Raw genomic sequence first — 17589 nt, forward strand, 5'->3', positions numbered from 1 at the left:
TGTAATTCCAAACTGGCAGTGCCATCTGTCGATAGATATAAAAACTCTAAACAAATAAAACTGTTTGGAGGCACTAGTAAACAACATAAATTGTTTTTCACATATAAGCACAAAGCTACAGAATGCACTAAGTGTGCTCTGCCCAACACGGGTGTCTGACGTCAGTTTCTAGAGTTATAAGCCTTCAGACATACTGCTGTGCCACTGGAGGTTGGTAACATGAGTGCATACTTGAGATGTTTTTTGTCAAATTTTTTTTCGGGTAAAATGAAATGTAAAGTTTGGTGAAAAGAATTTAATTTCTTTATTCACTTATAAAATATCTGATTATAAAAATTAATCGCGCGAAGTTAAGAGCAAAGTATATCCTAATTACATTTTCTCTCCAAAATTAAGAAATAAAACTAGATGAAAATTTGTTCATGGTGAATAGCACTTGTTTTGGAAATACTAACTAACTCTTTATGCTTCTCGTAAAACTTAAAAGAATATTTCAAGATATTTTTCGTACTCTAGTTTCTGGGATTAGCATGACCTGGTAGATAAAACTGTCGACTTGCAATTTATTGCTGAACGTGCTCACCTTTTCAGCTATGGTAGCATTACAATGTGATGGTCAATCCCTCTATTTGTTGGTAAAGAGTATTCGGAGAATTGGCAGTGGATGGTGTTGAGAAGCTGCCTTCTCTCTATTTCAGCATTTCCCAAACTTTCCCAACTGTCCCTCGCTGGAACAGCGGTAAGTCTACGGATTTACAACGCTAAAATTAGGGATTCGTTTCCCTCAGTGGACACAGCAGATGGCCCATTGCGGCTTTGCTATAAGAAAAACATACATACTTTGCCAACTAGAGACCAGTATATTTTTGTAATTTTTTTATGAAGTCCAAACTCTTCAAATACCTAATTAGATAGCCCTTTAAAACATTAGCATCAAGCTGGAACTAGCCATTTATGACTGACACTTATTTTCTTACCTTAAAAAACTCTATATATCACTCGATTCTATAGTTTTAACAATCTTCTTTTCCAAAACATGAAACATAATTTGGGCTGGTGTTATTAATCAACCCGTTGCCCTTCAGTGGCACAGCGGTATGGCTGCGGACTCGTATTGCTAAAAGTCGGGTTTCAGTACTGATGTGGGTAGAGAAACGGATAGTCTAAGCCTATTGTGTAACTTTGTAATTAATTAAAATCAAATAGACAAACAGATTATTCATCCTGTCAACAAAAAATACAAAAAAACCACTCAGATATTTCCGTCAACAAAACACTACAAGAAGTCTATCAATCAAACTTATGAAATGCAATTAATAATCAGTAAGTTTGTATTACATATCAAAGCAATTAAATGTTTACAACTTTCAATAAATGAATAGTAGCATGATATCGTACTTCTTCAAACAACACTGAAATTAAGGTGTAGGAATCTTTACCGTATCCAGTGTCTTCCACAATGTGGTTCTGATCTGTAGAAACTAATTGTGTTCTGCTTTTCTCTTCGTAAGAAATATTTATTGGGTTTCTGCAGATATTTTCACCATGGTTCTTCTAAAACGACACAGGATGAATAATATTCAGCTTCAGATGACTTGTTTTAATCTGATAAGATTCACCTCATGAACATTCCTCTTTATCGCTCTATGTGTGGCATCCCAGTTTACCTTCAACTTTGGGAGATACAAGTTGTGAAGCCATACTCAGAGCTACGACTTACGAGTGAATGTAATCAACCAAATTGGTGGTGTAGTGTACGTAAATTTGGTCATCTTCATCCTCAGAATGACCAAAGGAAGCAAACAGCATTTTTAAAATTAGATACTAGGGTTTATCATGTTTTACAGCACTATAACCCATCAGCAGGAATAACAGATGCTGGCTCAAACATAGGTAACTAGTTTTAAAACCAATTGATTATATCAATATAGCATTGCACGGCTGTTATCCAGATTGGAATGATTTCCATTATTTTACAAATTTCAGTACACAATTTTAAATTCTAAACAGAAGGAAAATCAATTCCATAAAAAGTCATTCTATAAGTTTCACGCGAGTGTTTCAGATTACTTATGCATGTCTCTGTCTTCTATACAAAACAACCCATCTCTAATACGATATATTCACTTCCATTATTTGAATTTGGTACCAGACCAAGGATGAAAAAAATCTAATTTCTCGTGTGGTTTAATTCCTTATCAAATGTGATAAGCTGGGTAGAACACTAGTATTAACTATAACTGTTCGTTGTGGCCTTTTCTAACTCTCCTTCTTATACTGTGCAAGATTATTGCTTGGTATGACTTTCGCTCAAAGCTACACGAGGGATATCTGCGCTAGTCGTCTATAATTTCGCAGTGCAAGACTAAAGAGAAGGCAGCTAGTTAGTCATCACCACTCACTGTCAAGTCTTAGGCTACTCTTTTACTAACACCTTCATGGCGAGTATATTTGGTGGGATGGACATTCGAACCCGCGACACTCAAATTACGAATCGAGCAACCTAACTACCTGGCCCCAATGGTATCATGTAAACGGTCTGTACAAATATACACTACCAAAACTTCTTGCTTAGATAACACAACGTTTTTAGAAGTGTAGGTTATTTTTATTTAAAATAGAAAGTATAAATATGAACGTTTCGGGAGTGGAGAAAAGAGCTATTTGATCCACCCCTCTGGTGTTTTTAACTATAAACTAGCAGTTACACGTGACGCAATTCCTAAAATAAACAACACAGAAAACATTTGCATTGAGACAAAATATTTATTCACTTACTGAAGTACTATCATTCCCTCTCGGTATTGAAAACATATACAAAATTATCCTTTAAGATCCATGTCACAGTTTATCACATAATACTTCAATATCCATAAAAAATAAATAATTTTAAACTAACAAGTGATACTATTATTAAAAGAATCAAAATTCGACATTTTCATTGGTTCTATTCTTTTTAAAAATTAAAAGAGTTAATCCACACAGCTGTGAACATGCACTCTTCACTTCACTAAAACACGTGCCCATTCTGTATTATACCTTTTATTTCTTCTTTCGAGTGTATGCGTTAACTGCAGACCGTTGGTTTACACCTATAAAGTCCATCAAAGAGTCTATCCAAGTTGACCACTCCATAGGCATTAGACTTAAGAGTTTTATCAACAGTTGCTTTCAGTCTTCGATAGAGGGATTCGCCCTCAGGAGGAAAACGAGAAACTAAAAAAAAATATTAGTATGTATATTAAAATTCTTAATCTGTGGAAAACAGTAGCTGTGTAATAAAGTTCAAAAGATAAAAGTGTTATCAAACTATTTTTAAAAGTTGAATTAAGGTTGCATTATAATACGTTAAAAAAACTGTTTTCCTACAACAGCAAATAAACCTAAGTTTTCTCTTCGATCCGTGTAACCGTTATTTTAGAGAATGTTTATGTGCAATATATTGTTGATTAAAAGATTCTATTATTAATTACGAGATAGTTTAAAATCATTCCGCTGGTTACTCATTACCTGTTTCTATACTCTTGGTTGTCTTGGATCTTTGAATTAAGTTTTTACTTTCTGACGTCACATGACCAAGACTCAAACTTCACATGATACACACAAAGTAATTCAGGTCACACGTGTGACTGTCATGAGATTGAGTGTAAAGGTCAGTTTTGTTTCTTTCTAAGGATTATTAATACAAATTTATAAAGTTATATCTGAATCGCCAAGCTTGGCATGTACATGAAATTTCTAACAAGGTTCTAATTTCAGTTTGTTAAATGTAGGAAAAAAAAAAACTTAAACGAAAGGTGATTAGTGCTATAATTACTGTTCCAACACATCACGGGTATAAACTGTAACTTATCCTGGAAGGTAGGCCTGCCTTTCCCTACAAAAAATATTCAATTACAGCTTACTACAAAGGACTTACAGCTCTGTTTTTCTGTCAATTCAACACCACGACATAGTAAAAATATTAATTTAACCTGGTGCAGTTTGCTGAAAAAGGGATGCTAATACCACGCCTCTCTTGCTCGTAATTATACCCTACTATTCGTTTTAACGTCCAAAGCCTTTCCGTTTCTCGGTTTTGTTTAAAACATTTATTCGAGAGTACTTCATTGTGAGAATGTTAACAAAACGAGACACCATTTCTTCTGCTACAGCAGGAAACTGCTATTAAAATAATTACAACAGACCACTGTGCAAATTAGGTGCACTAGTGAAATAAGTTTTTTATTTCTCGGTGTATTAAAAACCAATCACAGAGAGCTTTTAGGGCGCGGCATAAGAAATGTATTGATATGATTCGTTAAAACAATTTTGGTTTCTGCCTACAAATCCATACTAATTACATTTTTATGCAGCTACTATATGTTACAGTAAAGGTATGGAAATTAGATTATTCCTCCCCGATATGAAAAATAAACCAAAAATAACAACATATTTTGGCATGATCCGGAAGCCATTATTTTGTGTCGGGAAAAATGTACGCTCAATGTGTTATTCGCAAGTTTATCCATGTTTTAGTAAGTGTGAAAATCGTAAAAATGCTACTTTACTTATCGGAAGATGATTACTTATATTAACCTTACACAAACCTAGAATAACATACAAACGATTTTTACAACTTTTCTTGGAATGTATGTTTTTTTATACTCTAGAGATGAACGTTTATTAATCTCGTCAATTTATGAAGGATTCTTGTTGTTTGAAGCTAAGCAAAAATCATCACGGGCTGTCTGCACGCTGCCCACAACGAGCATCGAAACCCGGTTTTTGAGTTGTAAGTCCGCAGACACACTGCTTTGCCAGAGGAGCTCTATGAAGGAACAGGGTGATTTTTTAACATTATAATGAAGTACTTCAAAGGGTCTTAGTTTATTTATTGTATTCGTGAAGTATGATGAAAAGTGAAAGGTTACAAAGTACTAAGCATGTGGCATTAACCCTAACATCAGTTGGAGTTAATCAACACTAAAACTTCCAAACTACTGTATCAAAATAACTTACGTATAACACAAAAGTAGAATAAAATGAGCATCTGGCATAGTAAATAAATTACTTATGTGACAACAATCTATGGGTCGCTATGAATTAAATAAATTTGTGAAAATCCTTTCATAAAACGTACACAACTCCGAAGACCTATTTTTGAAAGTATTAAAAGGCCGCTTTTTTTACTTTTGAAAATCATACCTTCAGACAATAACGGTTTGAATATGTTTTCCTCGTGACAGGACTTCACTCAGATTAACAGTTAATGATTATTATTTATTTCAGAATTGGTTACGAAAGCACTTTTTAAGATGCAACAGAAACACAAAGGAAGTTTAAAATATCGAGTTTCGCTTATGCTTGTTAATAAAAAAATAATCTTAAAGCGGTAATTCATGCTCAAGAGTGAAAACCTCGGGTTCCATGGCAACACTTAGTTGTGACCAAACTTAAATGTCTTTACAGTGAAAAAAAAAAAAAAACCCTAAGAATTTGAGTTCGAATTTCGCGTCCTTCTCGTCTTAACACATAACAGTATACAGTGGAACCCCTTTAAAGCAGCCTCCTTCGGGACTGAGACAAACTAGCCTGATTAGAGGGGTTCAACTGTACATAATTAGGGATTATGTAAACCAAAAAAGGGACTGATTGAATGACCACTTTCAAGGGGTGACCGAATCTGAGGAGTGGCCGCTTAGAGGAGTTCCACTGTATTTCAAAACTGTGTATCAGGATGAAGAAAGACATGGATCTTCCTCTTGTTTTCTTCAGCAAAAGGTCACATGTTTTAAAAAATTGTTAATTATTTTCTGTTGGGATAGTGATGTAATTAAAATAACCTGAAAACGTACACTTAATTACTGCATAGAACTGCTGTTCGGTGAGAACCCTATACAGTGGAACCCCTCTTAAGCGGCCACCCCTTGAAAGCGGTCATTCAATTACAGTCCCTTTTTTGTTTACATAATCCCTAATTATGTACAGTGGAACTCCTCTAATCAGGCCAGTTTGTCTCAATACCCAAAGGTGGCAGCTTTAGAGGGGTTCCACTGTATTTCTTTCTTATAGCAAAGTCACATCGAGCTATATGCTGAGTTCACCGAGGGGAATCGAACCCCTGATTTTAGCGTTATAAATCCGTGGACTTACTGCTGTACCAGCTGGGGAACCAATAGGACGAAATAAAAGGTTTCATGTATTTAGATGACAAGTAAACATCACATACTGTTACAACTCCGAAATACTAGATGATCTTTCCTACCGTTTTCAAAAGACCGAAAATTATCCTAAAAAGATCACAGTTACTTTAAAATATTTTTTACAACCAGTTTCAAAAAATATTCCATTTTTAGTTTCAACTAACTGTTTCAAGATAAACAGAAATTCATTGTAAAAGTATTTATAATAAAATGGAAAAGAATCAAAAACAATATCTTAGTTTTATTATCTTTGCACCTAAATACGCCAACATTCGCGGGCTAATGCAACATGCCTCCGACACACAATCCCAATATGGCTAATTTCTACACTAGAAAAACAGAAAATTCTGTATCACTGCTTGGGATCTGCAGAAAAGTATCTCTGTATTAAATCCCAGATAAGCTGGTTGATATAAACATGAAAAGTTCACGAAAATCCCAAATCCTTACTGAAATAAAATTGAACTAAAGGCAAAAATTTAATTACTTTAACTTTTTGACCCCTCCCCCTAATTTGGTATATTCTACATTTTTTTTTATGTGAATCGATCATGTAAAAAAGTATATTTGTACCAAACCCCGAAATACACTGGAATAATTGTAAAATAAACCCAAAACTTATGAATTTGGTGGCATCTTGCCCTCGCTATAATTACTAAAAACTAACAAATCTATTTTTTTTGGTCAATGTGTGGAACGCGTGAAAAAAGTCTTTTAACCTAATTCTATGCAAAGTACGGCCAAATAATTTCCCCAAAGCCGCAAAATGGGCAAATTCAACTTGATTTTTACGTCAACGTGTCCATCGCATGAACATTTATATTTGTGGTTATTTTCATATTGATTTCTGCAAGTGTAACCGCAGAGGAGCGCAGAATATACACGTTTGGGTTGTTTCACATTTTACACCATAAAATCCCTAAAATAAATTTAAAAAAGGCGTATTAGAACATGATATAACCCTAAAAGGTTCAAGTCAATCCGTCATGAAACGAAGGAACGGTCATCAATTGAAAGGTGTTTAGAAGAAAAACAATTGAAAAACTTCCTCTTCAGAGACGTAACAACACACAGCCAAATTCGAAGAAATAAACTGCGAAACTAATATTTTAACCTGACGTTTCTTAAGAACTAAAAAAACGCCCTCTTTTACATGTCTAAACTACAAACTTTCACAATATCTAGATATCTTCTTATATTTCATATTATCACGCTTATTACATTCTATAAATATCTGAAGCTGACACTTTAAACTGTAAAATATGACAACATTCTTTAACGATCTCCCTTACTTGATTTATTAAAATCACGTCTATGCTTCAAACAGTTTACGCTAATCTTTCCAGTTGCGTCAGTTAGATGGTTTCGTAGTTATACAAAAACAATTTTTCCTTTGAATGGCCACATTTACAGCTCCCTGAACTCGTGCGATTACGTAACTTTGACATCACTGTTGCATAATCAATGTCTGAATTTATAGACTCAGTAAAGACAAGATTAGGTCAGTGTTAACAGGTTTAGAAATTGACTTGTTTTTTAATGTTTCTAGGCATGTGATTGTTTGTTTGTTTTTGAATTTCGCGCAAAACCATACGCGGACTATCTACGCTAGCCGACCCTAATTTAGCAGTGTGAGACTAGAGGAAAGGCAGCTGGTCATCACCACCCACCGTCAACTCTTAAGCTACTCTCTTACCTATGAATAGTAGGATTGACCGTAACTTATAACGCCCCATTTTTGGTGTGACGAAGATTTGAATCCGCGATCCTCAGATTACGAGTCGAGCGCCCTGACCACGTAGCCATGCCGGGCTGTTAGGTAAGTGATGCCTGCTAGCCAAACAGTCTAATGTCTAAAAGTGACTTATTATTACCTCATACACAAAAATGTTAAGTTACTAAACATCGTGAAATTGCGTAAATTATGCCTAACACCCTCTTACACGTCATTTATTTATGCTTTAGGTAAGGGCTGCATAATTTAAAATTTTGTCGCATAATGTTTCTTTTTTTCTGCGTAATCAGCAATTTTATAGAACCTAATACCATACTTTTTAACCTTGTTCTGACTCGCAAAAGTCGAAGAACGGCATTTAGTACAATTATTGATATAATCTTCGTTTTGGTTTTCCACATACACTCAGCAAATAATAAATACGTCATTACCTGCTGATATTCAACCAATGTCATATGCACCATTTGTATTTGACTAACACTGAAAAATAAACAACAAATGAACCAGGTGTCTTATTACAACCTGAGACTCCACGGGCAAAGATTCGTAACATTTATCATACTGAGTCGAGGTAACAAACACAATTTCTAGTTCTTTATATAGTTACTTTGTATGTAAGCTGTTGATCGAGTTCCAGCAACCAGAACACAACCACAGACACTATCAGTCGAACTTATAACACCTCTCACCAAGATACTTTATGATAACAATGTGCACATCTGAAGTAAAAACAATTAGTTAGCAAAAGAAATATGTGATGACAAGTTACATATCAGGATAGGATATCGCGTAGGAGAGATTCCATAATGACTTAAGCACACATATCGTACAGACCCGATCATTGTTCTACACTTATATTTACTGATAATACCAATTTGGGTTTTTTTTCTTTTACATCGCAATGAATTCGTTCGTGAACTCACATACGGTAGTTTGTTTCAGCCGCGTTTTACATCAGAAAACACTACGCGAAAGTTAATTTCATTTTCAAGTAAATGTTTTCTGCAAGGTTTACAGGAATAAAAACTGCAATTATCACTAATTAAAAAGTTGAGAATACGTTTTAAAGAAATAGTTTAAGTATCTTATAACGAATTCATGCTATTTTCGGAGATGGATGTGCCCTTTTTATATTTTATCGAAAAAAGTGTTGCACATTCGTTTCAGATTATGAAAAACTTGTAATTAGTCATTTAAAAACACTGATCTTTAAAACACATGCTAAAGTTTGTTCACATTATATGTAAAAAATATTAATGGCGTGCAACAATAAAGGTTAAAAACCCTAACCCTCTGTTTGCAGTTCAGTTGAATTGTTCTTCCAGTACAGATGCGGTTAAATTAGCCACTTCTGAAACAGTTACATCACAAAACTATTCACCATCGAAAGCATCCTATTTCGCGATAAAGTATGCAAGACAAGTCATTTTGACATCTGGAAGTGGTATTCGATGTTAACAAGGAAAGAACAGATCATTTCACTACCCGTAGAAATCACTTCAGAGACGTAGAGAAAACTCCAAATGTATCACCTTAAGTAATACAGTAGTCCACTGAAACCAAAGTACGAACTCCCTCAGAGCTTTAGAAAGTTTGTCGTAACACTAAATGAAGAACATTTACTTAACTGGCAACAAAAGTTTAGACAATATTTTATCGTCTTACTGGTGATACAATATTTCAAAAACAGCAACAAGCATGTCGCTGGTTTTTACAAGGAACTTATGACGGTAATTTAAACGTTTAAGGAGCCCAGAAAAATTTCATGGTAACTACCACATACTCTCAGACTATGGTATTGGCTTCCTTAACACAGTAAATTAACATCAATTTTGAATTAATTATATGACAATAAATATAGTTCATCAAGACAAAAGCATTCATCCACACGACCATATGCTAGCTTCTCCGCATGATGAAAGAGTAAACAAGAAATCCATTGATTTTATTTTCCCAAGTGATTCTAAGTTTCTTACACAGAAATCGTCGACTGAGAACGTGTAAAACAAGAGGGAGACAACAGTAACTACAAACCACTGTGAAAAAGCGTCCTGCTGTGGACATTGTGTTTCAGCTCAATAGCCCATAATCAAGGTTGTTGCAAAGAACACCTCTGTTGATGGAAGAAAGGGATGTAAGGCCTATGCGCTTATTCCTGCATAGTTTACATAAATCACGTACATATCTCTATGGTAAGTAACAACAACAAAATATATGTTGATATTGAAGTTGTTGATGAATTAGATAAGTCGGTCTATTTTAAAACGGGTTTTTTCAAAAGGAATTATGAACGACGTAATAAATTCATACGACCACTGACAACTTTATCACTGTTGTCAGTTTCTGGAAGGGAAGGTGGGATAAGACGGCCACCTTAATTTTGAATGCAGTTTCTATCAATCAAGATTAATGTCATGAAGCTTTAAAACGATCCTTATTTTATTATAAATGTCGTTCCTAGTTAAAACAAAGACGTGCATGTTTTTTAGGCATCGAAAATATGCACTCCTCGTGTTCGTGAACCATTTCACCTATGAGATTTGATAAAAAGAATCTCCAAAACAGGGTAAACTGGACGTCATCTAATTTAAAATAAATGCTACATTTATCAACTTCATTGAAATACTTTTTAAATAATAATTTATAAGATTCCAATAGGGGAAAGTTGTCTCATCTCAAACTACTCATCACAAAGCAGTCGCACATTATAAGAAACAAACTCAAATTGTGTTCCTCCTCTGACTGTCTCTAAGTTCTTATTGTTTGAAATCAGCAAAGTAAAATGCCCTCAAATATTTACGTTGTATCCATAAACAAACTTACCTGCTTACCTTACATTAAACAGGTTTAAAAACAATACACTGAAATCACGCTTTCAATATATTATCATTCACTTTTGCTAGTGAGTTTATGCACGGTGTAACGTGAACAATAGTTGTATATAATTTATTAATGGCAGCACGTCATAACTTACAATATACAAAGGTTTTCGTTATATTGAAGGCTGCCGTTTCACTTCATTTTCTCCTAAACACCGATTTAGTCACTAGCCAGTCATTCTTAATGACGAGAAACCCACCGGAAATAAAAATGTATCTCAGAACGGCTGGTATGGATATTAACACTTTCTACTAAAGCAGAGAATAACGTTGTTCTGTGTTTTATTAGATACTAGCCAGTTAAGTACACACTTTTAATTTGCTCTATATGTTTACTAATCTGACGTAGTACACGTACTGATAAAAATCCCTGTTTAAATTACATGACACGTTTAAATTTATTCTAAGCTACATTACTTAACGATCAGGATAAATATCTTTAGTTAGCAGGAGGAATCAGATCTTCGTCCGATATTAGTGTTAATACAGTGAAAAACGGTTACAACCAGACAGCGTTATTAATATATATTAATATAATATATATATATAATATATTAATATAGGGCAAAGAACAAAGTTCTTAGTTTATATAAACTTTCCCTTAAACCAATTCCTGTTACCCGTCTTTAAAAGGATAAGCTCAGGGGTTCGATTCTTCTCGGTGGACGCAGTTCATAGCCAGCCTGATGTGACTTTACTAATCACAATCCATTCTACGTTTCAAACACGAGGCTACACACCCACGTAAGCACTAGTCAACCATTGGATATAAATGTAAGAAGTTCTGAACCCTGCTTTAAAACTAGGCCTGAAAGTGGTAATTACGCTTTTTCAGTGACTGTTGTTTTTTTAATCCAACTGTGTGATCACAGTTTCGTGACAAGCGCCCCATAAACTAAGTAATCACAAACACTATGACACGATAGAAAACTTGATTTGCGAAAATGCTGTCTTTAGACTTTTTAAAAGTTTGTAAGTAACGCGTTTAGTATCCTTGCATAGTATACTACACATCAAAAGAAAATACAATCTGTATGCATGTTGTAAAAGTGAAAGCGTTCTAAATCTTCTACAAAAATATTTTTAAGCCTCATCTCATCTACATCTATCTTTATGTATAGTTGGAACAGCATCAATTTCATGACGTTACAAATGTTTAAAACTAATAAAATTTTAATCCGTTCAATGTTAATGTTGAAGAAATGTTGGGATTTTTCTTTTCCTCATTTGAGCTGGAACAATTTAAAGAAAAATTAATAAAGTTTGATATTACTGCACTATACGATAAATTTCTGGAATTGATACAGCACACATTTTTAAAATAAATAGATATACAAATAAAAACTAAACTCAAAAACCAAAACCAAAAGTTCTATACGCACGCAAACGTTCGGGTAGTGAAATTTTCGAATCAAAGTCCTCTATGTTAACAACGTTAACAGATTTACAGTTAAAATCTAGGATTCGAAAACCAAAACTCAACATTCTCTAAGCAGGGAAACGTCGTCTAGGGAAATTTTAGACTGAAAGTACTCCATGTTTACAACGTTAACAGATTTACAATGTTAAAATCTAATATTCGATTCTCTTCAGTTTACTCCACGAATCTGGATTTGTTCAGAAAAACCGTGAAAATATTCATAAGATTAGAAAACTACATTTTTGTCAAAAGTATTTAAAGTAAAAACAACTAACAATTCTTTGGATTTTTTGAGTATTCCTGTGTTCTGGAATCAAAAACGATTTAACTAAATACAACACTGTAGATGATAAAAGATTTGTATGGAACTGTGGAATACATCTGTGCATAAGATAACGTGCTGGCAAAAAAATATGTTACACTATATTTGACTGCTTCTTCTGGTTATATACAATATCCTTGTACAACCCGCAAGCTAACTTATGTTTTTAAAAGGTAATTATAACGTTGGTCAGAAATCTACAAGCAACTTATAGTCAAATATAATGCAGGCCAGGAAATTACAAACTGTTCTTCCTACAGGTCAGGTTATGTACAGATTCTGTTTTCAACTTATACATAGAATGGCATCTTAATAAACGTAAATCATTATAAAACAGCCAAGAAATGTTTATTCAAAAACAAGCTAGATCAGATAAACAAAGAAACGTGACCAAACAAGCTAGATCAGATAAACAAAGAAACGTGACCAAACAAGCTACATCAGATAAACAAAGAAACATGACCAAACAAGCTAGATCAGATAAACAAAGAAACATGACCAAACAAGCTAGATCAGATAAACAAAGAAACATGACCAAACAAGCTAGATCAGATAAACAAAGAAACATGACCAAACAAGCTAGATCAGATAAACAAAGAAACATGACCAAACAAGCTAGATCAGATAAACAAAGAAACATGACCAAACAAGCTAGATCAGATAAACAAAGAAACATGACCAAACAAGCTAGATCAGATAAACAAAGAAACATGACCAAACAAGCTAGATCAGATAAACAAAGAAACATGACCACTTCTTAAAATTATCAATAAAACTAATCCATTTCCTTTAGAAGAAATGTGTTTTTCTTATAGCACAGCCACGTCAGGTTATCTGCTGTGTTCACCGAGGGGAATCGAAACCCTGATTTAAGTACTATAAATCCGAATACTTAACCACTGTCCCACCAGGAAACTTTTTAAGAACAGACATTGAACAAGCTTAAACTCAAATTACTTACTTTTCATTAAATTTAATGAAGATTAATAAATTAATCTATGCGTTAAGCACAAAATTAAAGACTCCCGATAATAAAAACACTGTACCTAGTAGAAACAATCACCAGAAGAAACGTTGACTAAATCATATCTTACAATACCCTCTGTGATACCCACGAACACTGTTTGTTTATCTTTTGAATTTCGCGCAAAGCGACACGAGGGCTATATGCGCTAGCCGTCCCTAATTTTGCACTGTAAGACCACCTACTGCCAACTCTTGGGCTTCTCTTTTACCAACGAATAGTGGAATTGACCGTCACATTATAACACCCCCACGACTGATAGGGCGAGCATGTTTGGCGTGACAGGGATTCGAACTGGCCATACCGGGCCTATTTAATAATTAACTGTAAATTAATACCTGAATACGGGCTATACAGCATATATGGTCTACTTTTCGACAACATGCTCAATATGTTCAACATTAATCAATGTTTTCAACAATAACTTGATTTTATTAACAGTCTGTAGGTAATTTTAAAGCTTCAAGAATTATGGCAATAAAACGTTTCTACAGTAAAATACACAACAAAATATGGTTTAACACACTTAATTTTATACTGTATATAATAATACTGTTTAAACATTATTGCTATTAATCCAATAATATTCGTTAATAAGAAGATATGTACACTAAAACTACGACATATCTAACACTTATCTTTAGTAATAATTAAAAGTACCCGTTCGCAGTGACAAGTTTAAGTTAATCTAGGAATTAAAATTATTTCATGGACTTTAAAAAAGTTAATTGTGTTGCTATCTTGGTTTCATTCTGGGCCAAAGTTCTGGTTTACTTATAATGCCCACAGCGAAAAGTAATTGTTGGACATTTCAATCATTCTAAGAACCGATTAACAATAACGTACGTTAAATCCACGTTTTTATTTTATAAGTTGCGTAACATTTTGAAATGTGAGTGACTGTGTAATTAATTAACAATTTAGTGTAGAATATCCTGTTTGCGAAATAAAATGTACATCAACATTATTGATACCTGTTTTATCATCATTTCAAAAGTGAATGTTGAGCTTTATCTGCGTGCGCAGCTTTTTAAACGCAGCGCGGAATGCGGCCAGCTTAAACAATACGCACACACGTCACGGTCCGCTATACATGTAAAATCTATCAGTGAACTAAAACGCTGCACTTGGGAAACGTTTGCATCCGTTTCAAATCACAAGGATTTTAACATTTCAGTTATTTTTATTACAATTATTTAGTAGAGCTTATGGAGATAAAAATATATTTACTCTCTACAAAATAAACGGTAAGCCAAGAGAACAGTAACACATGATATCTGGGAGTGAATCTGTTTAATCAATAGTCTTTTTTAGCTTTATCAATCTTTGCGTTTCTATTTGCGACACATTTTACGTTTATATTTAATTACATAAACAGATATTTTCAAATCGATTTTCTCCAAAAGGGTTTCTGTTAAAAACGTTCGTTAAAGAGTTCGGACGTTGTTGTTGTTGTTTACCTACATTTTTCATCACTAAGGTCTCGTAAACGTAACCTTACTCTGTCTCACACGTTCACTTCTTCAACGAGGTCGGGTGCTTCCAGTACTTCAGCGATCAGTCAGTAATTATATAACGCTAAACATAGTCTGTGTTTCACAACAACGAAAAACGCGGTCGGACAGTTTTTTAAAATCTTAATTACATTTTAAAGATGTTTAACTACTTTAATAAACTAAACATAAAATCGCAACAATGAATTAATACTGAGTTAATAATTTACCTAACGATTACTTTATAAATATACACTCAAATTAAAAAATGTACAACTCACGACGCTATATATACATACTTACCTTACAAAGTGTAATCAAATACGGTGACAACTGGTGTCATTACTTTGAACTATCTCGATGTTTAAATTTTTTTCGAATTAGAATAGCCAACGTCACCTACTTTCACAAAAATTAAGCTGACATACGAAATATAAGATTTTTGTACAGGCAGAAGGGCGCTGTTAGAATTATCGAAATATAACTTCGTGCGAGAAACGGTAACTAACAACCGTTGTAAACACACAGTACAAAAAAATATAGGGAATTTTCTAACATTAGATGACATTCCATGGTTATAACCTGTCTCATCTCGTTTCATTCAGTTATTCTACAAAAGTCCCGTATGAGATTGTGAAATGTTAAAATCCTTGTAATTTATCGTTAAGTTAAATTTTACTGCTAATACTCACACAGTTCCGTAAGAAATACAGTTGTGAATGAATTCTCAGTCTTGGGTTACTATTGCCTTAAACCCCTAGTAGGTCTCCTTGCATAATAAAACGCCATCTTGAATAGTAGACAATAAGTACCAATCGGTGAAGGTTTGATGGTAGAAAGGTTGGCCTTTAAACACGATTTACCCCCAGGCCACAGGCTAGAAACAGGCAGCAGCGGACAATTTTACGCCATCAACTGGCGACAACTTTTTGCAACAAAATTAGTGGTGTAGGCAGACTGAAAATTGCCGTTAAGCGTTTGTAAAAACGTTGACAGTTTTAAAACCGACGAGCATACAGTACGGTGACACGCGGCACGAGCTGACATTAAAGTCACGCGCTGTACAAGGCCAAATCAATCTTAAGGGAAATCAGTTTTTGACGAGGCTTAACCAACTTTTCTTGAGGAAAGAGAGATTTAATGACTGTGTTTTACGCCTCGTTCTGGTAACTTTTTTCGTTTTTTTAAATTACCATACTTTAAAACAAAAAACAAGGTATCATAACCATCACTGGTAAAAGTTGATTCTCCAACCAGTAAAAAAATATCTGCGGCTAGATGAGGCATATTTATATCTAATCGACAAGACTCCTACGACCGGCAGCCGTAAGAAAACCAAACTATTTGGATTAGGCAAAAAAAACCAAAACCAACAACACAAAATTACAAGTTTAGAGCTGACATGATTTAGAAATATAAGAACATAAATATCTGTAGTTTCTATAGTATATATTAGCACAAAAAATCAGAGTACGTTTTATTACTAAAGAAAGAAGAAAGGTTTATAAATTCAGTTTCTTTGTTTGAGAATGTAAATTATCAGCTAAGGAAGGAATGTAACAAAACAATCCACTGATAATCACACGCTATGTGCTATTACTCAGTGTTCATATATTTATTACCCATACACAGAGAAAAAAACCCCATAAAAGAACGTAATGGGTTTGGTTATCTGCACACAGGTGTCTTTAATTCTGAGCTGACAAACAGACCTTAACAAAAGCTGTTAGTCAATAATGCTCACCGCCAACTGTTGGGCTAATCTAATCGAATATGAGATTTGACTGCTACTCTCATAGCAGACTCACGACCTCAAGGTTCAAACCGTGTTTTGGGGATAAGAGACGGCGAGACAAGTTGTTTTTGAATTTCGCGCAAAGCTTCACGAGGGCTATCTGCGCTTGGCGTCCCGAATTTAGCAGTGTAAGACTAGAGGGAAGACAGCTAGTCATCACCACCCATCGCCATCTATTTTTATCAAATAATAGTGAGATTGACCGTCACATTATAACGCCCTCACGGCTGAAAGTGCGAGAATGTTTGGTGTGGGGCGAGACATGAATCCTCAGATTCAGTTGGAGCACTAACCATCACGACAAGCTCGGATTTAAGAATGTTAACATTTTAATGAACCTTACACAGAGACAATACTAACAGCCATTGACAATAGGAATGTGTTTCAATGGTGTTTAAAAACGATAATAACAAATGTAATGAAAAAAACCCAATAAAAACGAGGTAGTTCAGAAAGAGATCTTCATTCTTATGTTCAAAATATCCTGCCAAAAATACACGAGTTCTCGGGCATGTGGGAAGTCAACCAAATTTAATTTATACATGAATTCAAATGCCCGAAGTACATGAATACTGAAAGAGGGCAGATTATGTGTAGACTGCACCAACTTCAAGAATGTCTGGCACCATCTTATTTGATGTATCTGCTCCATTCAGTTGAGAAGTGATGGTCAAATATGACCTGGAGAAATGTACATGAATAAATCAACGTAACTATGCTGAAGAGGCCAATTCTT

General features: G+C 34.3%; 1 protein-coding gene across 2 annotated transcripts in view; it reads right to left on the reverse strand.

Moving 5' to 3' along the window:
* Nucleotides 1–2746: 2746 nt before the first annotated feature.
* PolA1 (DNA polymerase alpha catalytic subunit) overlaps nt 2747–17589 on the reverse strand; it is a 110640-nt gene continuing 95797 nt past the window's right edge. For both annotated transcript variants that reach the window (XM_076467856.1, XM_076467855.1), the window contains one exon: nt 2747–3216. In XM_076467856.1, coding sequence (XP_076323971.1) covers nt 3068–3216 — 149 coding nt within the window. In that variant the 3' untranslated portion in view covers nt 2747–3067. The remainder of the gene's footprint in view (nt 3217–17589) is intronic.

Source organism: Tachypleus tridentatus, chromosome 11 (genome assembly GCF_004210375.1).
Source record: "Tachypleus tridentatus isolate NWPU-2018 chromosome 11, ASM421037v1, whole genome shotgun sequence".
Lineage (NCBI taxonomy): Eukaryota > Metazoa > Arthropoda > Merostomata > Xiphosura > Limulidae > Tachypleus > Tachypleus tridentatus.